The following is a 26,384-nucleotide window of genomic DNA, read 5'->3' on the forward strand; positions in this document are numbered from 1 at the left end:
TAAAAAAAAAAAAAAAAAAAAAAAAGAGAGAGAGAAGATACACATAAAAATTCAAAGATAATCAGGGAAGTGTATGAAATTATGCAAAACCAAGTTAGTAGAACCACAACAACTTACATGATCATTGGAAATAATGTAAAGGAAAGCAATAGTAAAAAAAAAAAATCTTCAGAATTCTGATCACTGTAGCAAACAATTTGACTTTAGGGAATTGAAGACAAGGCATACAGGCCATCTTCTGGCAGAGTGGTGGTGAACAAAAGGTAGAGAAAAGAGACACATTTTATACCTGGCCAATGTGTTCATTTATTTTGCTTGACTGTATTTTTTTTATTAGAAAAGAGTGTTCTAATGGGAGTGATAAAGATGCATGGAGGAGTAACAGTGATATGAAAAAAGAAAAGTGTTATCAAAGAAACATTGAGAAAGTTGGGTTTTTTTTAAGCAGTAGCTTAAAAAATAACAAAAGGGTTAATGGCCCTGGGAAACTGATCATGAAATACACCTCTCTCAACATAAAGGCAGGAGACAGAATATTTTATGCATTTTTACACATGGTCGCTATATGAGTGCTTTTGCTTAACTGTTTTTCTTTGTTACAAAAAAGGGCTCATTTGGAACAGGTTAGGGAGCACTATTTCCAGAAATAACTGTCATATAAATACAAAGAGTATCAATTAAACTTATTTTTAAAATAAATTATTAAATCAAAATAAAATGAAAAAATTACCTTAGATGTGACATACTTCATTACCTTTTCATAAAATATTGATGTGTCCTTTAACAAAGTATTAAAATCCTGAATTTATCTAGAGCTGAATTTTTTGCTTATTTTATAAATCAGAATTAGATCCTCCCTTTTATTAATATTTCAGGCATTCACCTTTTTTGTGACTCCTAAGATGAGATTTAATCTAATTTTATAGAGGAGGATCAAAAGAAATCAAGACAGAAGACAATGTAAAAATAAAAACCTAATGCATAAGGAACTAAGAATGATCACCTAGAGGATCAAGAAAAATCAATAGAAACATCTACAAAAGTCACAATTTACCTAACAACAACAATGCATAACATAGTTTACAAAGAGCTCTTCTCCCACCTAACTACCACCCTCACCCACTTTAATGGATCCTCAAGCTTGACTGGGGCTTCTTGAGAAGGAGCTACAAGTTATTAGATAGCATTTTTACATAATTCTACTTTAGTAGAATTTTCTCATTGCTACTTTGAACAATCAAGAGTTCTTCCTGATATGGTTGTTTTTCTGAGTAAACCAAAAAACTTTTTCCATACCATCCCAAAAGAATAGACCTGCCATAAATTATACCTTATTAAGAACATATTTTTCAAGCTAGCTATTCTACTATGAAAATCTCATTGTAAAAAATTTCTTCTTCCAGATACTGGTTTTCATAAGGATAACCTTTTGATATAATAGTATTCCCTGTATCACAGTTATACAACAACACAACTAGAATAGTGGCATTTTTAAAAATGGGCCTTTATTTCTAGAAGTTTGAGGTCATTAGAAAAGCTGCAATTTCCCAATTCAGCCTGTTTTCCTCCTATTTAATCAAAAGCCAATTTATTTTCCATTCTACAGTGTCTAAGATATGTGTGTATATTCACAAATATACATATTCATATATATGGATGTACAAGGATTCTATTGGTTTTCAATCTAAGTGAATATTATAATCATTCGGAGGGTAATGAAGAAAGAAGAATACACCAAGAAGGATTGCAGTCAACTACATCATCAAAGAAATCTGTGATTTAAAAGGAAGATGGGTCAAAGCATATGGCAAGAGTTAGTCAGCAATTTCACTGTCAAGAAAAGGCACCAGAGGCGTATGAGTAGGCCCTCTGTGGTGTACTCATGGGAAGATATGGATAAGAGTCACACAGAATGGGCAGACATGGATAGGTTATGAAGTAGCACTGAACAGAACATATGGATTGATGAGATCACAGATCACTTGAGTATTCAAGTAACTCTTTATATCAAAAAAGGTTTAGAGTTCTAAAATATCTCCCTTACATTTTCTTTACTTGAAGGAACTACTTAAAATATCAGTAATACGTAAATTTGAGAGAAATTACCTAATTGCTCATACCTTTGGGTATACCTCACTTGCAGAGACCTCTTCTTCAGGTTCTTTCAACCCCTCCTCAGCAGACCTGGCATTAGGGGTAGGGAAAATATCTAGCTGACTATGGTACTACGCATGAAAGATACTTAGAATATTACTTTTTTCTGTAAATATACATTTTATATAAAAAATACCACTCTCCATGGTATTTATATATTGACTCTGTAATTAAACAATTAATGCAATTAACGATTGTTATAAAAAAGGATCAAAAGTCACTAGTGGATAATATCTTTACAGGCATGCAATAATGCAGGAGGAGGAAGAGTGATCATGAATTTTTTATCTATCAAAAATTCCAAATACCAATGAAATGATATATACACATCTATAAACTCTGCTGTGTTGAAAATCTTAAATTATTTTAAATGATTTAGGAATATGTATGGCACAAGGTTAGCTGACAATCTAACTACACTTTCTAGAGAATAAGGTATTACAAGGCACATCAATTTTGATTAAGTAATCAACATATTTTCAACTAGAAAAACTATATTTTGTTAACATTGAAATTGAACTTATATATTAACTATGATTTTCTTGTATTGCTGTCATAGTTCTAAAATAAAATGGATTACTTTTTTAGCGGTAAGTAAAACTATACTCATGGCTTTTGTGGGGTATCAAGGAGTCACAATTTTCAATCCTTAAGTTAGATGATGCATATGCATTGTATGCATATTTTTGGTCCCACATACACTCCTCAGTAAAGTTATCAGTGGGAATCCCTAAATGCCAAAAGAAATTGTTGGCACTGACTACTGGACCAGAAGCAAGAACATTAGCTCCAGGCAGGCAACAGTGCAAGAAACTTCAACCTATCTTTAACAGGGATAAAAGACATAGAGCAATCTATTGATGAACTGTCTCTGACTCTTTAAGCAAATCATAGTTAAGTCAGATTTTTCTTTTCAAAGTGGCAGCAATGTCCAGATGACTGAAAATGCCAGAGAGCAAACCATTACCCTTTTACATCTATAAAATGAAGGACTGTACTAGATACCCTCCCCAGCTTGAAAATTCTAGGATGAAACCCATTCTTTTTTTACCCACTCTCCTCTATGGCTGGGCTCTTACCGTTGCTAAAGCCAAGAGTCCAGCTTTCTTCCCCAAAGGAGCTTACAGCTGCTGGTCTGAGATGGAGTGAGGTAGAGCAGGGTAGGGGGGAGGTAAAGCATCAAGAACACTGAGGAGGCCCCACAAAGGAAGTGATAATTACTTGTGGCAGCTCAGGCAGTGGTGTTAGTGTAAGGAGAGGTGCAAACTCAGGAAATTCTGACTCATTTGGGGGGATCTCAAAATATTAAAAATATAGGAAATTTTATGTGTCTGGGAGAAAAAAATTGCAAATTAGAATTCAAGTCAAACTAACAAAGTGCTTATGTGTTATTTTAAAACCTGTCAATAAACTTTGAAAACTTTAAATGACCTATTTGACAGTATCATTTTTTTTAACCCAAGAACACAGTATTTTGAAAAAAAAAAAACTTTAGGTCTTTTGGTATGTTTCAAAATTCACTGTGAATGTCAATTTCAAATTCTTTAAGAAAAACCTATATTCTCTTTAGGAATTTTTAAATAGTTACCAAGTTGGGGGGTGATGTTGCTATTTTTTAATCAAGAAAAAGAGGGGCAAATGTTATCATGCTAAATTATTAAAAAACAAAAATTAACCAACTACCATCTGCTAAGATTCTCTTCACTGATTTATCTTTACAAAATAAGTATTCCCACTCTAAAAGGAAGAAGCCCAAGGTATGTTGGAAAGATTTTTACTAGAGTAAAATTTCAAAATCAGCTGGCATTTCACTTTCGCCATTTGAAAAATTTCCAATTTCCTAAAATTTTTATTTTCTCACATTCACCATTCATCAACTTTGTTTCACTAATTAAAAATAAAAACAAGTGAAAAGATAACATACCTCAAACTATATTACTACTCAAGTAAACCACCTAAGTTAGACCAAGTTAGAGACTAAGTTAGAGAAAACATTTGAAAATTAGTCCAAAAGGAAACCAACCCAAAAATAAAAGAAATTTTTTTTGAGAAAAAAAGCATTTTAAACCAATCTTTTCTTTAAAACTTCTTCATTTGTAGTTTTTCTAACAATTCATTCCTATAACTAAACAAACATCTTTTCAACGAAATTCGGGAAATTAATTTTATAATTGTCTAATTTTAAATCTCATACAGACACTTGAAAAACAGGTGTTGCACTTCCACAATAAATGTCAATGCCAGAGATTCAGATACTTAAATAGTGATAGGTACTTTATGAATAACTAGGCTAGACAAAAGAGATGAGTGACATAGATTTGAAAGGTTTAAAACTCTAAGGGTTTTTTTGAAACATCTTACTGTAAATTTTGCAAAACAAAATTTAAATATTAATTAAAAATTTAAAGATTTAAGAATGGAAAGCATATACATATGCATGTATGTATGTTTATATATTTATATATACACATGTATAACCCCAAAAAGTATAATTTTAATGTCAAAAAGGCATGTGTGCACAATATTCCTTAAATAAAATCTACATTTTAAATTTTTTTAATTACCTGCTATAATCAAAGAAAACTTAACATGCAGTGTTTAAATAAACTTGCAGCTGAGAGGTAATATATTTCAATCTTCCTACATATTTTAATTTACCTTTCTTACCTTTCAAAATAAAAACATATCATGATGCTAGTAATAACACTGAATTAATTGATCCCTTAAATGATCATTTCATTTTATTTTGCCCACAAAAATGAAGTTTAAAAAAAATCCCATTTTATAGTTTCAGTTATTCTTTTCAGGGATCTAATAAATGCCAAATATCATTGCCATTTAAGACTTAACTGAATATCTATATTATACTTTGAATAGGACATTTAAAAAGTATTATTTTTCATTAAAATAATCTAGAGTGTTTTCAATTGGGAGATAACAAGAATCAAAAGTATCCTCAAATAATCCCTTTTATTTCCATTAATTTTATTCTTTTCACACTCTGAAATGTAATGGAAATGTAGGGTTTTTTTTTAACATTTCTTAAAAGTAACTACCATTCTTTACTCTCTTAAAAAAAACTACAAAAAATAAGGCAATAAGATTTTATAGAACTGAAAGGCATCTTAGAGCCTAAACAGTCCAACACCCTTATTTTAGAGATGAGGAAACAAATGCCCAAGGTGTTAAGTGACTTGGCCAAAGTAAAAAAATAATGAAGAGAAGTGAATTATTTTAAGTGGCCAATATTTGAAAGATTTTTGTCATAACTCTCACCCCTTTTTTAGTCACTTATCATGGCAAAACTTTTAAAAGCCAAATGTATACAAAAGTATACAAAAACATTTTGATGATTGATACTTAAAAATTAAAATTGGAGGAATATCTAAGAATAACCAAAACTTCCAATGTTATTCAAAGTTACCTAAATTCAAAATTATTAATTTATTGACATATAGCCCATGATTAACACTTTTTTTCCACCCAAACCCTCTCAACTATTATAACTAAAATAAAATTAATAAGTATGATCCTTGACTTACCTTTATCTTTCTTTATATAATATTTTATAGGCTTCCCTCCCCCCTCCCCCAGCAATGTATTTATTATCAAATTTCTGTGACAAGAAGCAATACCAACTCCATACAATGGAGGTAGGTGAGTAGATCCCCTCCCCCATTTTATTTACCATGTGTGTTCTGAGAAAATATGTTACAGTTCAGAAACCTCAAAGACAGCTTGAAAGATAGAAAGGATGGTGGAAAAATTCTTCAGAAGATTCAGTAGCAACCAGTTTGGGGGAGATGCAAGAGATAAGTATTGCTTCAATTGAAAACCTGTTTCAAATGGAACATCTCTAGGTTTAAAAAAAAAAGAGCATAGCAATAAATAACGAACAATAAGTCGTTCAAAAAATAGTTATTCTATTGAACACAGTTTGATAAATTACATTAATAGTCATTTAGACAACAATTATTTTTATAAATTTAAAATTTCGAAATCTTATTCATTCTGAAATTCACCTTCAACCCTGTGACTCACTAAAAGGGAAGTCACATGACTGAGGCAGTGAAAGAGAATGAACTGTTTTCTTTCCTTTCTTAAAAACCTTTCTACAGGAGAAACAAAAGCTTGGTATTAGCTATCCAAGGCCATTCATGGGTGGGGCCTGCAAGCCAAAAAGCTGTAATGGGTTGGGGTTAATCTTAATGGGGGCCCACTTTAACCTCCTGAATACATCAAAAATGTGAAAATTGCATCCCACCTCCCCACTCCCCACCTCCCCAGCTCCACATACTACAGTGGCAGCACTTTCATGAAAACAACCACCATTCTCTGTGAAATAAAATTAGAAGTGGAACATCCTCCAGGGACAGACAGCATTCAGAAATTTACAAATAATGTTGCTTCTTTGTTTTGAAGAATCACCTATGGTCATGATGTTAAACACACACACACACACACACACACACACACAAATATATACCATCCCCCACTCAGCCCTACATACACTTCACAAGCTTCTTGAATAAATAGGAGTATCCAGTGTCCAGGGTGATGGGTGGTCCTAAGGTCTTGAACCAGGGCTGTATACTTTATTTGGGATTCAGAGATAAGAACCTAGCGTTGGGTATTTGTATGAACCTGAGTCTAGATGGAAAGTATTTACATCTTTAACAGTGCTTCACATACACATGTGCAAGTACTGTTTTCTGCTTTTTCTAAGTGTTAGCATAAATGTTAGAAGTACTTTTGGGCTTTTTGCATTTCGAATTTCAATTTATTTTATCTAGAAGAGATTGTTTGATAGAAAAAAAAGGGGGGACAGTGGTAGACAATCTCATTATGACAGAACCATTTTATTACTATACTAATAAAGTACTTACCTAAAAAACTATTTTGAATGTATTTAAATAAAACATAAAATTCACCAAATGATGATAATAAACCTTCTCAAATATTGAGATCAGACCACGTAGTATATGTAATAAAAAAACAATTATCATATCTGTTTAAAAGTGTATGTCATATTAAAGACTAACAAAAAGAGAATCTTTTGCAAGCAGAAAGGTCGGTTATAAATGGCCTGAGGAAGTGATAGGCAATGAATAGCCCTGACCCTGGCTTCCCTAGTTTGATCAAGAGGGCCTGCAACCTGAGCCAAAGGGTGCAAATTCCTCACCATTCAAAATTCTTCAATGGAATGGGGGAGGAAATTCTAAGAAGGCATACGTGCAAATCCAATTGTATATAGATTTTGTTTTCCAGTTTTTAAAAGCGGTAGGGCATTTTTTCAGATTATGTTTTGCTTCAGATTTTAGAAACTTTTAATTTTAAAATGAGAGGGCTTTTCCTTCTGATTAAAACTAAATCAGAATAACTCATTACTTTTTAAATATCTGACAAATAAAATCAGGCTAAGTGTGAGACAAGATACCATTTAAATTATTTTTGGAAAAGATCCTGAAAAGTTAGATTTGTTTCTAAGTCTCACCATTTCAATTTTGTTAACTATTATAATGTAAAAGTTCCCAAGCTTAAGGGAAATTGTTTGATATAATTCAAGCCAGACTTTACATTTAATCAATGACCCTCTTAAATTGTGAGACACCTTTGTTATAGGGTAAATGAAACATCTCCTGGACTATGCAGTATCACACAAAATACAACATCAAGGATAAGGGCAAGGAGTTTAAGAAAGGAAAATGTTAGATCAAAGAATGCGAGGACTGCAAGCACTTTAAAACAGAATATTGATAATCAGTAGTGGCCTAAAGGATTGTGGAAGTCAATGGTCAGGAAAGAACACTGGAGAACATAAAATCAATTTGAAAACTTATAATAACTTTCCACCACGAGAGAAAATAAAATCATACCTGTATCTTTGCTTGACTAGAGAACTAAGTTAGGGTAAATTACCTAAAGATATATTACATTTAAAATAACAAACAACTAACGAGTTTTCAGTATTTGTAGGCTAAATAATAGCAGATCTGTTGTAATTTTTACAAATTCTCTAAGGCAACAAAAATATATACTCTATTTAAACACTGCAAAACATTAAATGATAGGATTTTAGATAGATCTGTTAAGAAAAAACCTCAAAAAGCTTCCAAACTAAATACTTTCTTCCCCCTTCTTTAAGACATCCACATGTGCACTTGAAAAGCCTACAATTATTTTAAAATTCAATGTAAACACCACAACCTATCCACATGTAGCATGAGTACAAGTAATCATACAGATTACTAGAAAGAAATAATTCCAAATATTTTAATAGTTTTCTTTTTTTCAATAAAAGTCCTCATCCATTTAACTCCTCCCAAAATTTAATGTAAACAACCTGTTACAACTGGAAACCAATGGGGAAATTTTTGAGAAAAAATGTGAATATTAACAAGTCAATTATGCTGTTTACAAAATTTAAATTGTTTGAAAATAAATTAAAATTAAAATAATATTTAAATAGTAAAACATAGGCCATTTAACTTCTTATGCACTGAAAGAACTTGTACTCTGATCATTTCTAGATATCTATGCCTAGAGAAAATTTGGACAAATATACACACAAACGTGATTTTCAGGCTACATATATGCTAGAACAAATTTAAGTCAAAACTAAGAAACACCCATTTGATTTGACCCAATGTCAAAGCAGACAATATGGCTTCACTTTCTCTTCCTCTCCCTGTCCCCCTCCCCCATCACCTACCAAATTATTACAAAGACAGCCTTCAAGTCCATACCTCAACAAAGAAACTGTTTAGATTCTAAGAGCTACAGAATACTTGACATGTATTGACAACCTAGATATCTATATTTGAAGATAAAGTCGAATGCCTATTTTCATTGTCCTTAGTTTAAATATAATACATTGTATCTGGACAGTCAAGCAACACAATTTAAAGTAACCCTGCTTTGCATTTAACTCCTACTGATATAAATCCAGGCACTAAATAATCACCAACATAAGTTCAAATTGCATTTTAACAACTATCATTAAAATAAAAATACCTGTGTAACAAAATTATTTCCATTAATTTTAGGCAATACTCAATGAACAAAATTAAAATACACAAAAGGATCTGGGCAGCTCCTAGCTTGTTCAAATTAAAAGCATCACATAATATAGTCCTAATTCTCAAACATAAGCATATAGCAAAATCACTGAGACAATAGTTTTCCTAAGGAAAAGATTAAAATTTCACTCATTCATTCAACAGATATTTATTGAAGCTATACATTTATTGAAGCTATACTATGTGCTAACCATTAAGTTAGGAATTATTTAAATACATAGAAACAGCCTTTCCTTCTGTTAAAAATACAACAGAGCAATTATTTATAAATTTCAACTTACTTAATGGAAATACTTTATGGATTGTCAAATACTTTTATGTTAAAATGAAACAATGACAAGAATATGCTCATCATACCTTGTTATTCTTTCTGAAATATTTATTTACTGAAATTAAAGTGTAATTTAAAACCTTTGCTCCTCATTCAATGTATTTTCAATATATACAACATTTTTATTGATGTAATGTGAACATTTCTTTAAAATATCCAACAATTACCATGGATGTATCTATTCTTAATCAATTTACTGACAGACATTAATCTTGCCATTTGAATGTTTTAAATAAAAAAATTTTTTTTTCAGAAATGTAAACCATTTCACATTTCTCTGATTAGCTTGTCATCTTTTAAAATACTCAAGAAACAGTACAGCTGAACTTCCAGTTAAAATCTATGCATGCCCTACAGGCAACAAAGATGTGAATACACAATTATGCATTTAAACAAGCTACCTGATGAAATTAATTTTTGGCTAAATAAAAAATACTTCAATAGCATAGCAAATTTCAAAGTATTTCAATTTAGTTGTCATCAAATATAAGTTCTGTTGAAGTCTTTATACCAAATATACATCTTTACTTCCCATGTCTTTGGGTGTTGTAATATATAAACTGAAACTTCAACATTGTAGGCTAACCCTACCACTAAAACAATTACTCAGCCCCAAATTTTAAGTCTTTGATAAATTCCATACAAATACTTCAGTCATTTCATCACAGGAAGAACTGAAGTTCTAATAAGAAGAAGAATTTGGTTGCCCACAAAAGCAGCAACCTTCACAAGGAAGGATTAAGATCACTCACACTTACAAGTATCAGAGATGTTTCTAACCAAGAGTTGACCAAATGTAACCAGAGCTCCAAGATGATTTGGTTAAAAGATGAGCTAAAAATGCTAAACTCTTAAATGTCTATAAGTTTGTGATAACATTTATTTTCACATTTGTTTAACAATGACACACTTTATTGTCTTTTTTTTTTTTACTACAGCCTTGAAAATGAAACACAAATAAGGTAAACGGAAAATGTTAAAAGGAGACACAATAAAGTTTCTTTAAAGAACCTCAACCAGAAGTCTGAACACTATAAATACTCTCTTGTAAACCTAATTCAAAACCAAGGTGTAGAACACAACTAACTCTTTTTAGTCAGATGCACAAAAGACTATGGAAAATACACCAATTGGCAAGGGGAGGGTCCAACATATTTATCCCTACCATTAAGGGTTGTGTTGTTCTATCATTAGAGCTACTGCCAATATCTTGTTTTAAACATATGTAAAAGTGAATTTGCTAGTGAAACACATAAAACATATTTTGTTTATAATTCTTTGAAAGACTTGACTAAGTCAATAGTTTTTAAGGCTTACTAGTAAATTAGGCACTGTTTTTAAAGTACCAAAATGCTTGCATTAAAGTTTTATTTAAAAATTTTAAAAATAACATTTATAAGGCTTCATTTAACATGACTAATTTTTCTTAATTTCTTTAAAGCACTCAGAGACTACCACTATGACAAACTTTACATGGGAACAGAACACATTTAAATGCTGTCACATCAAAAGGAGAAAATTCTAGAAATCAGTAATGAACATACTATATTAAGAAGAAAATTATCACAAGAAGAAACTCTTGAGAAAAAAAGTCTTCAAAAATATTTTAACTACTCTAGAGATCATCAAAGCATGAATTTATTTGCTACATTCAAATGATTGATGCCCCACATGTGAGTGAGATAATTATTAAAATGATATACATGTGTACATATTTATAATTCACAATGTTAGTATAAATCCCATACTAGTAACAATAAGAAATATTCTGAAGATTTTTTTCAGAAATAATTATACACTAAAATAATTTTGTAATTTCTTTTTGTCTACATATCCTTATAATATTTCTAAGCAAAATAATGCAACATAAAATGCTTAAATTTTTCAGAAAACAATCACTGTTTACAATGAACAATTATATCATCATTTAGAAATCAAAGTTTTAAAATGGAAACTGGATCTACTGAAGATAAAGTTCTCATAAGATGATCTTACTCATCTTTGTATAATTTGGCAATGTGACTTGCACCTAGTAGGTCCTAAATAAATGTCAAAATGAATTTTAAGTCTCAAGGAAGAGAGCAAAGCCCATACCTTGGCAAATACTTGGGGTTATTCTAATGCAATAACTGAGCTAAATGGTTTTCAAAACATTTCCCAAATGAAAAAAAGTCAATACCCTTGCATATTTTGTCCTATAATCTAAACTACTTTGGTTTTTTTAAATTTAGAAATGTAAACCTAAAATAGAAATAAGAGAACCAAGAAAACCCTCTCTCCCCCTCCTTTCCTCTCTCTGTTTCTGTCTCTGTCTTGTGTCTCTGTCTCTATTTCCACTCCCTTCTCATTTATGTGATACATGAGTAAGTGTGCTTGTATGCTATCTTTAATATTTTAAAAAATATTTTTAAGAAAGGAATTACTCTGCAAATACTGTTGAGATGTAAGAGCCTCTATGTTCCATTGTTTAAAAACAACTAATCCCTACCTCTCCTTCTTATATTAATAAAACAAAGTTCAAAATATGCATTTTAGCTTACAAGTTGAAGAAAAGGCCCTTCAAAAATAAACATGTTAAAACTGGAGCACTAGACAGTCTACCAGATAACAATATCAACTGGTAGGTTACACTGTGTTATAATGTACTTTTCTGAATCACTTCTAAAATTTAATCACTACAGAAATTCCCTAAAGTAGCATAATTCAAAAGCTTCAAGGAATGACATGATTTTTTCAAACTCATCCCATGTATAAGAGTGGATAATAAATCATTAGAATGCATTTCAGATATCAGTTGGAAACAATTCTATTTTTAAATCTTTTAGTTATAAACACTGACAATCATCAATCATAATTTGACTTACAGAACCTCATCATTTAAATATGATGGTTTTGGTGTTTATGTTTATTATTATTGATATATATTAAGATAAGAAATAAAGCAGTATTTACTTAGACAAATTGGACAAACATTCATCAAGTTCCTACTATGTGCAAGGCACTCTGCTAGGTATACAAAATTATCATAATTTAAAGAGTAACTTTATTCTTTGGAATCCATGGAATTACCTGGATAAGGATCTATGGTCATAAATATGTTCTAAGATTCTTACACTGCGACTTCAACAAAATCACAGCTAACACACATACACCTACAGTTTTCAGAATTTTATTTTGGCTTACTATATAAAAAACTCTAAACTGCATTTCTCTACAGTGAAAATTCAACATCATGAGGCATTTTTCTTTCAACTAATATATCAATTTATATAACAAAAAGATGTGGAGGTTTATGGCTTGAATATACCCTTTTAGAAACTGAAAATTAAAATACTGATTAAGTATTCTGTTAATAGAACACCACTGTTAATATGCACATGAAAGCATATATGTTAATTATCAAATATTACACACTACCCAATTAAATGTGAAGATAACAAGAAGATATTGTCTTTTTCTAAACCAAAATCATTTAAACAGTTCCCTTATGTTATTATTTTGACATCATAATCTCAATAGACTCAGTTAACAGTTCTAAAGAAATGCACAGTGCAACATCTAGGCAGAGATTCTTCTATACGTATTGATTACATCACACCCTCCTGGGGAAAGTTGTATTGCAAACCTATGCCACCAATTTTTGCATCCAAATTATCATTTTAAGAGCATATGAACATTTTCTCCTTTATTTTAGACAAACCATATTACAATAAGCTTAGGGTTATCTATGCTTCTATCCAAATGATAGAAACATGCTTTGGGAGGCATTTTTGTGTATTTTTTTCATTACTGTAGACCCAATCCCACCAATGATTCATAAAACCCTTAAATCCAAGCTTTCCAAGAAGCATGGTCAGACTTAAAATCAACAAACCCCATACCATAGGCATTTCAGAACACCTAACAAAATATCAGTGAATAATTGATTTGGGTCGATACCAGTTAAGTTCAATGTTCATAATTTTCCAAGTCTTAAAAGGGAGGAAAAAATCCCAAACTATAAAAACTTTGCTGTAATTTCCATATATATAATTGTTATGTTTTCAAAAAACTATACCTCCAGGAAGAATGGCAGCTATTAGAAATGGCATAAGTATTCAGAAAATATATTTTAAATTTTCAAATGAAAACTGTCCAAAAAGAATCAAATTGTATCAATGCATTTTAACATAATGCCTTTACATAAATATTCAAGTAGTTGTTATACACTATCACATTTAAAGACTTACTGTTCTTCATAGTGGCCCTGTCAAAGTCAGTAGGGCTTTTGGTTCTTTCAAAACCGTCAGTCATATGATTTACACACTACCTATATAAATAGAATAGAATACTCTTTCTCAACACAGGCCAGGAAATGTTTTAAACAGAGTAGTGGATTCAAGAAGGGAAGGGAAGGGAAGGCCATGATAAGTATCAGTTAAACTGAGATAGAAAAAACATTACAAAAATAAAACTGATAAGATTATTAGAAAAATCCTAAAATATTAAACAGATTAAAATTTAAAAATTAGAGTATATTATGTTCTTATCAGTTTCATACTAGCTATGAAATTGCTAAGGCCTATATAATTATAATAGGTTTGTTTAAAAGGACTTTAAATTATAGATTCATATAACTGCAAGAATCATATATACAACAATATTTTAAAAGATCATTTATGTAAATATATTTGTGAAAGCAAATTTATTGCTAGAAGGTTGTTGAGGTGTTATTATATTGTAATAAGCCTTTTCAGAAGTGTTAAAATTCTAAATATGATATATTTATCAATTATTTCACATTGCAAACATTAAGTCATTTAAATTTGGATGCTACATGATTTAAGAATTCTGACATTTATAAATATAAAATGTCATAACATATATGTATGTATTTTAAAGGAGGAAACAGACAAGAAAATTACACAAAGGTATGATTAGCAAAAGAGATTTTTTTAATTCATCTATAAAGCAAATTTATGAGATCGTAAAGAACAATTTAACAACCTAAATAAGGTTAAAAGGGGGGTGGGAGTAGAAAAAGAGTGATGTCAATGATTTTAAGTAACTATCCTTGGATTTAAAAAAAAAAAACTCAAATCAAAAAGTATGGCTTCGTTTCCACATATTGGACAGGAAGCATAAAATCAAGTAGCTTGTATATGAACTCATAATATATTTATGTATATAAATCCTGCTTCCCTTCACAGTTTATGCTTATCCTTCCACATGTAAACAGACAATAATGATGCCCAGACGTTTTGAAAGGGAAAAATGCTAGGGTGAAATCAGGAAGCAGAAGGAACCATTAAGACTACAGACCAAAAGGGAATATTTTCTTATGGTTTCCACTGCTTATCTGCCATTTCAACTATGTGTACATTATTTGGGGAAAAAAAAAAATAGAATGTTACTACAAATGTGCAACACAGTAAAAACACATATATGTATAATATTTGTGTGCATATACACACAGAGACATATATGTATACACAAATAAATTTTATACACAAAAAATGAGCATTTTAAGAACATACTCTAGCAGGTCTGAAGGTTTGAGTCAAAAGAGCAATATATTGTTAATAAAAATGTTTCCCATTATTTTTGCTCACAAAGCAGACCAGAAAAGCTTCAAGTTCTGGTCCCCTGCCCCCCTTTTCTATAAGTGCTACTTTCTATACTTTTTCAAGGAAACCTGTTTTTTTCATGGAATTCAATAAAGCTTGTAATTTTGCGAATGTTATTGTTGCAACACTGTAATTACAGTATTATGGTAGAATGAGTGGTAGGATGAATTTTTATTTCTGAGACAAAATACTGACTTTCTGGTTCTGAGAGGAGGTTTTTTAAAGGTGGAGCCGTCTATATAGGCACAGATGGACATTGGCTTTAAGACATACCCTGGTCCATTTTAAACGGACAAGCTAGAACCGCCTCTGGCCACATGCTTCTTTGAGTTTTCCTCCCTTAAAGGGGCAGTATCCTTGGATCTATTATTTCCTACACGCTGCAAATAACCCAAATGCTAGATTAGCAACTCCTTCCTCTACATACTTTCTCAAAATTATTCCTTAGTATGGAGCGTACTTTCAAATCTTATTATAAAACCAAATCATTATGTAAGCTATCTTGGCTGATTTAGACCCAATATATATGCCTAACTTTTTGGGGAGGGGAGGGAGGTGGCTAAAAGAGAACCTGTAGCAATGCTATTTCCTTATATAACCTCACAAGTGAATTGGCATTTTATTTGTTCATCTGTAGTTTTACCATTCACCCTTTAAGGGAAGCCATTATTAATCTTGCTATAAGCTAAAAATGTTAAATAAACCAGAGCCATGAAATTTCAAGGATTGCGTATTCCTTTGCAAGAAATGACTCATGTAATTGCCCCCAAAATCATAAAACCTACACTATATTATCGGCGAATATGCAGTTCACTAAGCTTAAAATAATGTAACTGTACTTCTGTTTCTGTACACCTAACAACTACGCGATTGATTCAAAGATTAATTAATAAAAAGGAAAAAAGTTTTATCTTACTTGGTGTACAAACACATCGACCGGAACATCCAAGGGGCTTCCCTCTCGGTTTATCATGGAGATGAATCCAAATCCCATTCGCACGTTGAACCATTTGCAGTGGCCTGTTCCGTGCAAAACCTGGGATTCCTCTTCTTCCTGCTCCTGCAGCTTCCCGGGTTCGTCTCCACCACCTTTACTTGCCCCCCCTTTGATGGAAGACGACAAAACACATGGAATTACTACAATGATACCACATGTCCATACGTTACAATATAAGGAGAGAGCTTAAGAGTTCGAAGGAAAAACTTTATAAAATCTTTCGAATCACATTTTCCAGAAGTAAGCAGTCATTAAAAGGGGGGGAGGGGGGACCTGCAATGCTCTGTAGATCAGATCAGAGCCCACGTTTCTGTATATACGTGTATACTTTCATTTAACTCCATCTTTCAACCACTTCATTACACTACAGCATACAAGAATATAGTTTTAACAGTGATTCCATTTTCAAAGGGAAAGGTTCAGGGAAACTATTCTCTTTGCAAGGCGCGGAGAGGAAGGAGTAACCGGGAAGATTGCATAACTACTTGTTATAGCACAAGCAATAGTACTGGAACGAGGATTATTTTGCAACGTGCATCTCCTATGAAATAACCTTCGATTAAAGTTAGGAAGGAATGGGGGAAAGAGAGCAGGTGTATAAATGTTTTCTTGGGTGCACCAACTGAAACTGTGCTTAATCACACCCGAACAATTCAAACAATAGCCCCCAGAAAGCTTTTCAAGTTGTGAATCAGTGTGGGCGGTACAAAACATTTTTGGAGATCTATAACAATAGGTTTGTAGAAAGCCCCCCCTTGAGAGATCTGAAGGGGGGGCGAAGTAAATGCATAGTAGTGGAGCAAAAGGGGAGAGGGGGCAGGCAGGCAAGAGTGGGAGTGGGGGAGGGGAAGAGAGAGGAAGAGGAAAAAAAATCATAGTAAAACAATAGAAAAGAAAATTAACCTTCGGCCATGTTGCCCCACGGGCCCTCTGCTCCAAACTCGTGAGATGAAAACTTTCCCTTTGGAACGAAGTGATCTTCTGCATCAGTCTAACATCTTGATTTTGAGCGATCACAAATTTAGCTCGCATGGTCTAATGTGCTTTCCCTCTTTTGATTTTTTCCCCCTTCTCTCTCCCTCAGTTTCTGGCCCCCTGAGCACACGTGACTTTGTCAATTACATGCTTTCTTGCTACTAATTTCACATCGGATCCTTAAGGGGTTGGCAAGAGGAAGAGATAACCAATCGCCATTTCATCTATGCTGACATCAAAATAATTTATGAATGAACAAGAACTCAAACATGTTATCTTACAGATTATTTGGAACATTTCTTTACGGTAATTCAGGGGGGCTGATACAGTGCATCTTATTCAAACAATTCAGGTTTCTTGTGATTCGTCTATTTAGGCAAATAGCATAGTCATACATTTGTACACGTGTGTCAGACTGGGATTTCTCAACGTTTCTTAAAAAAAAAAAAAAAACCACCAGCAACACGTATTTCAATGCATGGAAGTTACACAATGGAACTGATATTACATGTTTCCTATCTACCAACCAGAACATCTAGGAGCAAAAATGGCTAGGATAAATTATTTCATGGTTTAAGACAGTTCAGGGAGGAAAAATACAACTCTTCATTGTCCTAGCTAATTACGTCAAGTTATGTTTCCACGATAACTCGTTAACACTGGCTATACACCTCTAACAGTACGCAAAATCCTCCTGTCTTTGATTCCGCTGAATAATTTCAAATTCAAATTCTACCAGAAACTTGATATCTTCTTAATACTGTCAAAATGTGTAGAAGTTTGGCATTTCATAACATTTTTGGAGGGGATGAGTGAGAAATTGTACTTCACAGGTTTCTCCGCCATCTCTTTCCGGGGGAGGAGATGTGATTAATGACTTCCTAAATAAGAGCCTAGTTTTCTAGCCTAGAATAAGAGTGAACCTCAATCAGCGGCAATTGTTCCCCAGGAGCAGAAAGGAGGAGGGAAGGGAGGAGGGGAAGAGGGGAGGAGAGAAGAAGGGAGGGGAGAAGAAAGGGGGAGGGGAAAGGGAACGAAGAGGAGGAGTGGAAAAGGGGAAGGGAGGAGGAGGGGAAGAGAGGAGGAGGGGAAGACAGTATGAAGAAAGGAGAAGGGAGGTGGAATGGGCAGGAGAAAGAAGAAAGTAGAGATAGGAGGAGCAAGAGAAAGAAGGTAATTAGGTATAATATTGACCAGGGCACTAACATTTTAAAGCTGCACCATTATTGGTGGAGTCAAATAGATGAACGATTACTAACGGATCTGGTGGCCTCCCACTTTAATGTAATTCCCTCTCCTAACGTGGGACCTTTTATATTGCTTCAGCTATTGAAATGGTTTGATTACACGATTCCGGTGTCAATACTATTGCATTTATGGATTATGATATGTACTTTAGATATGGTTTGCTTAATATTTGTTTCATTTAAAACAGAAAATGTTTCCCTTTTATGAATATCAAAAATACACAATAGCCAATTCTCTGCCTCCCCCACCCCCACCCTACTCCCATTTTCTTAGATAAGCAGTTTACACAAAAACTACAGATACTACTTCCCTTCCATAAGCTCCGGAGCTCTCCCCTCCCCCACCATACCCAGGCCTCTCCACCCCTTAGCCCACCATTCTCAGCCTAACACACACTCCCAACTCTTAAAGCTTAGTTTAGCACATACTAAAATGAAGATACAATCAATATAAAAGACACTGAAAAACATATATTGGGTTCCCATTACACCAACTCTGTCCTATTTAGAAGACAAAAATGTGTGGCAATCTCTCCCGATCTGAAATAAAGAGTTTGTTTTTTTTTTAATTAAACTGCATTTTTGGCTGTTGTTGGTTTGTTTTGGTTTGGTTTTGGGTTTTTTTTTTGGGGGGGGGAGTGACATGAATCCATCTGACCAGTTTAGGAAGCTTTATTTGCTTGTTTTATATATACATATGCTTTTTCTTGGGATAGAGTATGGACCTTTTATCTTTTTTTTTTTTAATTTTGGGAAGATAACAATGAGTCAGCTGGTGGGTAGCTGAAAAGGAACTAACTGAATAAAAATACAAGCAATCTGGCAAGGGAAACAAGGTTTAAATTTTTAGTTTGCTTTGCATTCTCAAATATACACTATTTATACAATGAAAGTCCATATATTAAGTGGTGTGATTTGGTTTATACATCACCTGGTCTGTACATAACAAATGATTTCTACATCACAAATGACATGAAAATATTTTGTATATTAGAAAATTTTAAATTCGATTTTTAATAAAAACTACCAGGTTGTCAAATACTTAAATAACTTTCTTTGGAAAAAAAATCGATTGGAAAATGCACAAAATATTTCTGACAAAGTAATTTAGATTAATGTGTCAAAGTGAGAAATATAATCTTTGTTTAAAAAAAGGACGATGTTAAAATAGTGTTTTGTTAAACATACATTTAGCTTAAATTCCTCATTTTATTGGTATTTTTTTTTAACCTAATTTAGTAAGAATGTCTCGGCAGAACCCAAACTATTTCCTAGTACTCTAACTGATTTCTTTTGTTTTTAGTTTGTTCGATGAAACTCAATTTACTAAATGAAAAAAATAATAACAGCAAGGCTAAAATTAGCTAAGAAAAGACTACAATCACCAAAGACAGCTGAAGCACGTTTAATGCTATAGTTACAAGATACACGAACTTGCCCCGATTTGGGGGCCTCCAGTATTAGTGGAATTAAGGTAGGGTTCACTGGACTGGTCACTGGTGTCAGATGTTATCGACTCATTCATTTCCTGAGAGGGACATCGGCCTTTCAAGTTGTGTAGAACGTAGAGCTCTTTCCAACTGGGAACTCTCAGAAACCCTCTAAAAATTCATTCACAAAGAATTGAAGGCAAATACACATACATACCTTTTAAAACACCCACACACAAAAGAAACAGGGCTGGGAAATAAAGTATCACTGTCCCATTTCATGTTGCCGGGCAAAGTCATTGTCACTGAAATCGATTTATTCTCTTGCCCCACCCCCAAAGAAATCTTCTGAGAGAGAAATTATTTTATAAACTGAACACAATCTCTTGATGCTCATAGAGGGCTTCTTTGACACGAGAACGCCCTACAGCTCGACTTGAATGCTTTCCAATTTGTCACCTTCCTGCAGTCTTCTGGTTTTAATTTTTTTTTCATTTCCGACTAATTTTAATACCTGAAAGAACTCGCATTTGACTCAAAACGCATGTTTTATATCTGGGGGAGCCAAATACTTTGTTAGCTTGATTTATCGCAGTTCTTTCAAAATCCTTTGAAATAAGATCAAGTAGCTACCTAGGAATCGTCATTGTGCATTTTAAAAATTACAAAGTAATAAACACAAAGTGGGCTAGAGTTGGTTATCCCGATTATTTGATTTCTCCATTTAAAACAGGCGGCAGAGTATTTTCTCAAAGTGGTCCAGCTGTTTTTTGTTGTTATTGTTTTGTTTTGTGTTTAGCAATACAGTGCTGGAAGCCGAATCGAGGTACCACTACTCAATCATTACTTTCAACTCTTACTCTAGTGCACTGTGACTTCTATTATAGACAGAAACAATGCTCCGGTTCTTCTTAAAACTAGGGGGAGGGGCTGCAGCACTCCTGCTAATAACTCCACCGGTTTTATCCTCCCTCAAAATAAAACCCGGTGTTCGCAGCCAATACAAATCCTAGCTCTGCCGGGTACTTTACCCTCCAATCTTTCCCATTCGGACCGATTGAGATGATCCCCTAGGGTCAAAGAAACCCACCGCCAAGAGTGGCAGGTTGACTTGCACTCTTCCAGCACCTCTAGCCCTGGCTACTTCCTCTCCCTTCTCTCTTGCTTTACCTTTTCCTTTTTTTCATCAGTTCAACATTGCCTCTCTTGATGTTGAGCTGTTCCCAACAATACTGCAAAGCTTCCTTCTCAAGAATTACTAGTGATCATTTCTCACTAATTAAACGACTTTCACATTTGGCCTCTTGCCCCTGCCCAGATGTACTTCTAAAAAAACCAAGACCAAACAAAAGAGTCCTTCTCTCCCTCCTGCCCCACCCCCACCGACAATCATTGGGCAGAATTTACTGCTTTTGCTGTATCTTGAGGTGTTCATCACCTAAAGCCGGATTCCTTTATTCCTGAAATCCCGGGATAAACAGACACTTTAAGAAACCAACTCTAACTAAGGTAAGAAAGGCCAGGGAGAAGATTAGTCACATTAATAGAGTAAGAATTCAATATCAATGCCAAGAATGAGAATGTAAAACAAGGATAACTGATACTGTATGAATCTCTACTACAATCATTTTGAAGTCAAAATACCACTTTAAGTGTTTGATGGTTAATACAAAAAAAGCGTCGGGAAGAAAGGAGGTGGAAGTGAAGAGGAAGCGGAGATGTTCTCGTTAAAAGGCAGCACGTCTTCCTGCAGCGTGATCTTTTCCCGCCTAAATGACGCCACAGCCAAAGCGTCCCTCCTGTAAACTCTTCCCTTCTCCATCTCCATCTCCCTTGTTCCAGTGAGCTTTTTGTGAGATTTCTAAGCAATCATCTTTTCTAGAAAAACCGTGTAATCGTGAAACCAAGTGAATGGAGTAACCAAAGGAGAAGAGTAATCTAAAGGCACCTATCTCCAATCAGCTTATTTATTAAGGCAAAATTTCGTTGTATTGTCTCTTTACTTTCCTCTTCTTAAAGCAAAATGATTAAATTTACCTCTATTTGCCTAAACTAAGAATTTTACATACTTAAAAAAATGTTATCAAACAACTTTCTTCCAGCCTTTTCTCCATATATAACTTGAATCTATGTAAAAATGAATTCCGTTTGTACTGTTAAAGTCTAAACCTCTCTCAAATGTATTCAAAGAGCAAGTAGAACTAAGATTCTTTATATATGTAAACACAGTATATTTTGCTCCAATAAATTCCATTAAATTAAAATATAAGAAATTAAGCAAAAAAAAAGATAACAATCTCTATAAAAAACTAAAATGGAAAGTGTGATTATTCTGTTGCTTTTTCTTTTAGAACCAAGTGGAGAAATAACTATCTTGTGGCTATTTTCAGTCAAAATTTCTTGATTTGTAGTCAATAAAAATAAATTTTAAAACATTTAAATATCTAATTGAAGATTTTAATTGAATTTGAAGCTCATAATGGATTTAACTTCAAATGGGAAAACACACACACACACACACACACACAAACTTTAAGCTATATTCTAGATTTCTTTATTTTCATGAATCCTGAACAAAGCAACATTATTTGGACCTCTTCTAAGTAAGTGTATTTTTTCATACTTGTGTTAGGAAAATAGAATGTTGTTGATATTTTTCACCTTGGATATTGATTTAAGACATTAAATATTATTTATATGCTATGATTCACTATTTTCTTTATTTTTGAAAAAATTAATTTTGTAGAAAATTTATAACTAAATATGAAATTAATGTATATTAGAAATGAAAATTAAGTGAAATAAAATAAGGGAGAAATCAGCTTTCCCCCCTAAAGACAATGAGATTCATCTTTTAAACTTAAGTATCTCATGTAAAACATAATTAGCTGGAAGTCTGACACATGGTAATAACTTTTAAACTAATTTTTAGTGGATATATTGTCTAATGGATTATGGTAATTATTTTGAAATTCACAGATATTCAAAACAAGTTGAAATGTTCTTTGGAGAGAAGCAGAAAATAAGAGAAAAACAATGCCTCAGATAATAAAGACCTTGAGAAACATGGAAGAAGCCTGATTTGGTAAAGAGAGTGAAAAGTGAGTGATGATTCAAGTTCTTATCCCATTCACTGCATCACTTCGGTTAAATCAATGATTTTTCTGTATCTCAATATTACCATCAGTAAAATGAGGTGTTGAACTAAGTGATTTCTAAATTTCCCTTTCAGCTCTAAAATTCTATTATTATTTTAATGTTTCTGGAAATGCAGGATGTAGCCTTCTAACACATCAACAATTTGGGCTATAAATTTATTAGCAACATGTTCTAAACTGATGAGCAATTTAAAGGATTGTCTAGAAATCTCACATAAAATACTTATGTGCTTTCTTCATGTCACATGACATCTTATTAAATTCAATAAATGTATCAGCATTAAACATTTTATAATAGAAAATAAGTCTGACTTTTCCTTCTTATGTTTTCAAGAGAACAAACAATAAAACAAAAGCATCTTATGAATTAAAATGTTATAGCTGTTGTTTAGAATTCATGGTAGCACCATTATCAGAGGATATAAAGCAAAAGGTTTAAACACTGTCCACCATCTTTTCAAGTAGGAAAAGACATATTTCTATCAAACACTCAATTCTCAAACACAATCAACACCTCAAATCATTACTAAATTTCTTGCTACTTATTTATTCATCTTTGCTAATTAATTTGAAAAGTCAGTCAAGGGAACTATCACAAGAGATAACCTCCCTTTAATTGCACTTGTGTTTGATGCTTTCACACCCTGCTGGCCCACAGCATTTACATTTATGGATGGAAGAAATGGATCTGAGTTAATCTGGACAAAAGTCAGACAAATTCACCAAACTGTATCATCATAAACTGAAATTTCTTATAATTGAATAAGCAGTATATTATTTTTATGATTTCTGGAATAAAATAATAATTACATTTCTGTGGCACTTTAAAGTCTGCAAAATCTGTTCCTCACAGCATCTCTATTATGGTAGGATCACTATCCCCATTTTATAGATAAGGCAATTGAGGTTTTAAAAAATTAAAGTGATTTACTCATTATCACAGATCGACAGTAATAAGAACTCAAGCAAGCATTTAAACCCAACCTCCTGACTTCAGTCAAGTGCTTTTTGCACAACCATATACTATTTCTCAAAATGAGAAAATCTATCACAAAAATCAAGCTTTATAATTATTTGCCCAAGTCTAATCATAATGAAAAGAATGGATTTTTTTGTCATCTATGTTCTACTGTATTTTTGTTTTGCTTTAATATTTCCCAATTAAAAAATTTTAAGAGCTTGGATTCTCAAAAAGAAATGTTCTCCTGCTTCAGCTTTGCCTTGGAATTCCTAGCTCCCTTCCCTCCCTCCACAAAACAAAACCAAACCCTTTGTATTTACTTATTTTGTACCTATTTTTTATTTGCTTGTCTGAATACATGCTGTCACACCCCAAAATGTAAACTCCTTGAGAGAAAGGACTATTTCTTTTTGATCTTTTCATCCCTAACTCCTCACACATAGCCTGGTATACAGTAGATGCTTAACAAATTCTAGCTGAACTTTCTTGAATATTCTGAGAACATTTACTTTAAACACATATTAAAATTTCAGGGTTTTTTTTTAAAGTTAATCCATATTATCTGACAATTCACATTTCTAATTTAATTACACAGAAGGGTAGCTTGGTATAATGGAAAAAGCACTGGTCTTGCAGTTGAAAGGCCTGGGTTCAAGATCTGCCTGTGACACCTAGTAGCTGAATTATACAGAGAAGTGACTTAATTCCTTTGAAATTCAATTTTCTTCTTTGTAAGACAAGATTGATAATAATACTGACACCAACTCCCTTAAAACACTGGTACAAGCAGCAAAGTGCTTTTTTATGCTTTAAAGTCCTACATAAATGGGAGTTGTTATTGGATGCTTGCTTTCCCAAGCAAAGAGCTTTTCTTAGATCTATTAATATTTTTAATATCTATCTTGAATTTTATGGAGCCACGATGGTTGGCAATAGTAATACCCATTTTCATAGTTAGGTGGGCAATAGCCAGCTCAAAGGCAGAGAGAAGTTCAGTAGATTGTTCAATTTCATTGTGAGCAAATTATGTAAATTTCATTCACGCTTTGGAAATCTGCAAATGCTATAAATCAGGGCTTGATTTATTGTTTTGTTGATTTCTAGACTTGAGAAAGTTATGGAGAAAGTGTTAGTAATGCAGATTAAACTGAAAAGTATGCAGTGGGTACATTCTTAACCCCCACCCCAAGACCTGGTTGTTAAATATTAACCAGCACCCCCGTCCCCTGTTTTATCTATCTCTGAAGTTTTTAAGAAGGGAAAAAATGGTAATTCCTATGAATATTAAGAAATCTGAGTGCAAGCAGGTATCACAAAGTGTAGAACTGGTCAGGATCTCAGAGATTACTCTAACAAACCCTTCATTTTACTGATGAGGAAACAGGTCCAGAGAAGTTAAGAGCCCTGCTTAAAGTAGCACAGAAAATAAAATTAGAAGAGACTATATTTAAACTAGGTACTGGGACTTCCAACCTAGTACTCTCTTCCTACTATAAACACTAGAAATAGGGCCTATTATGATATGGGAAATCCTTTAGAGGAAGGGGAAATAACTGAGAGCTATTAAGACCTTCTGCTGTGCTTCCAGTTTATGGAAAAAAAAATCAGCTAAGTAAAACATTGAAAAACAAACAAAACTAACCTGGGCTTGAAGGAACCTTCTTAAATGACCTCATCATCTTCTGAGGAACCTGGAATTAGAGAGTTCAAGTCAGAACTTTGTTCATTCTACCAGAGCACCCTATTTAATTGCCTCTTCCCCAACTTAACGGCTCATTATAAGGCCATAAAATGGCAAGGCTTTGACTCTGTGAAGTGACCTGTAAACTTTTTAACTGTTTAAGACTTACCTAGCTCATCAAATTCACAATTAGATAACCAATTGGTATAACAATCAAACTGGGAATGCAGCACCTTGCCTTGCCTTTTCCTGTTTAAAGGGCATTGTGTAAACAAGGTCCTTTAATTTGGTTTTTATTTTATTAGCACTATACAATTAATGATGTGGTCAACAAAACAGATTTCCTGAAAAATCAACTGTTTTCCCCTTAATAATTAATAATGACTTATTTAATTATAAACAATAAGTCAATAACTCACAAGTTTAGCATGTACCTGGTTCAACACAGAATAGTTGATATTTATATAGTCCTCTAGGGTTCGCAAACAACTTTATGTAAATTTTCTAATTTCAACCTCACCCTAGTAAGGTGGGTTTGGTACTACAGCTTTTGTCTTTGTTTTAACAGATGGGGAACCTGAGGCACAAAGAATAAGTGACTGGCTCCTGGTCACAATGCGTCAATAATAGCATCCATATTTGACTTTTGTTTCCTTTCCAACATATTTTAAAAGAAATCTCAAAAATCTAAGTTTTGTAACATATCCAAATTAGATCTCAGTTCCTTTCACATATTTTAACAGAAAATCTTCCACTTATATTAAT

General features: G+C 33.0%; 1 protein-coding gene across 5 annotated transcripts in view; it reads right to left on the bottom strand.

Moving 5' to 3' along the window:
* The window catches only part of LIN28B (lin-28 homolog B), a 129,341-nt gene extending 103,716 nt beyond the window's left edge, over nt 1–25,625 (bottom strand). For 3 of the 5 annotated variants that reach the window (XM_069077138.1, XM_069077137.1, XM_069077135.1), the window contains exons 1-2: nt 25,581–25,625; nt 16,087–16,274 (exon numbers count right to left, since the gene is read on the bottom strand). In XM_069077138.1, coding sequence (XP_068933239.1) covers nt 16,087–16,274; nt 25,581–25,617 — 225 coding nt within the window. In that variant the 5' untranslated portion in view covers nt 25,618–25,625. Of the gene's footprint in view, nt 1–16,086; nt 16,275–17,070; nt 17,374–25,580 lie in introns of those variants that run through there. The other 2 variants (XM_069077136.1, XM_069077139.1) reach the window with 2 other exon arrangements.
* Nucleotides 25,626–26,384: the final 759 nt, after the last annotated feature.

This window comes from Petaurus breviceps, unplaced genomic scaffold (genome assembly GCF_028583685.1).
Source record: "Petaurus breviceps papuanus isolate PSGF00001 unplaced genomic scaffold, PetGlider_PUasm1.0 90977, whole genome shotgun sequence".
NCBI lineage: Eukaryota > Metazoa > Chordata > Mammalia > Diprotodontia > Petauridae > Petaurus > Petaurus breviceps.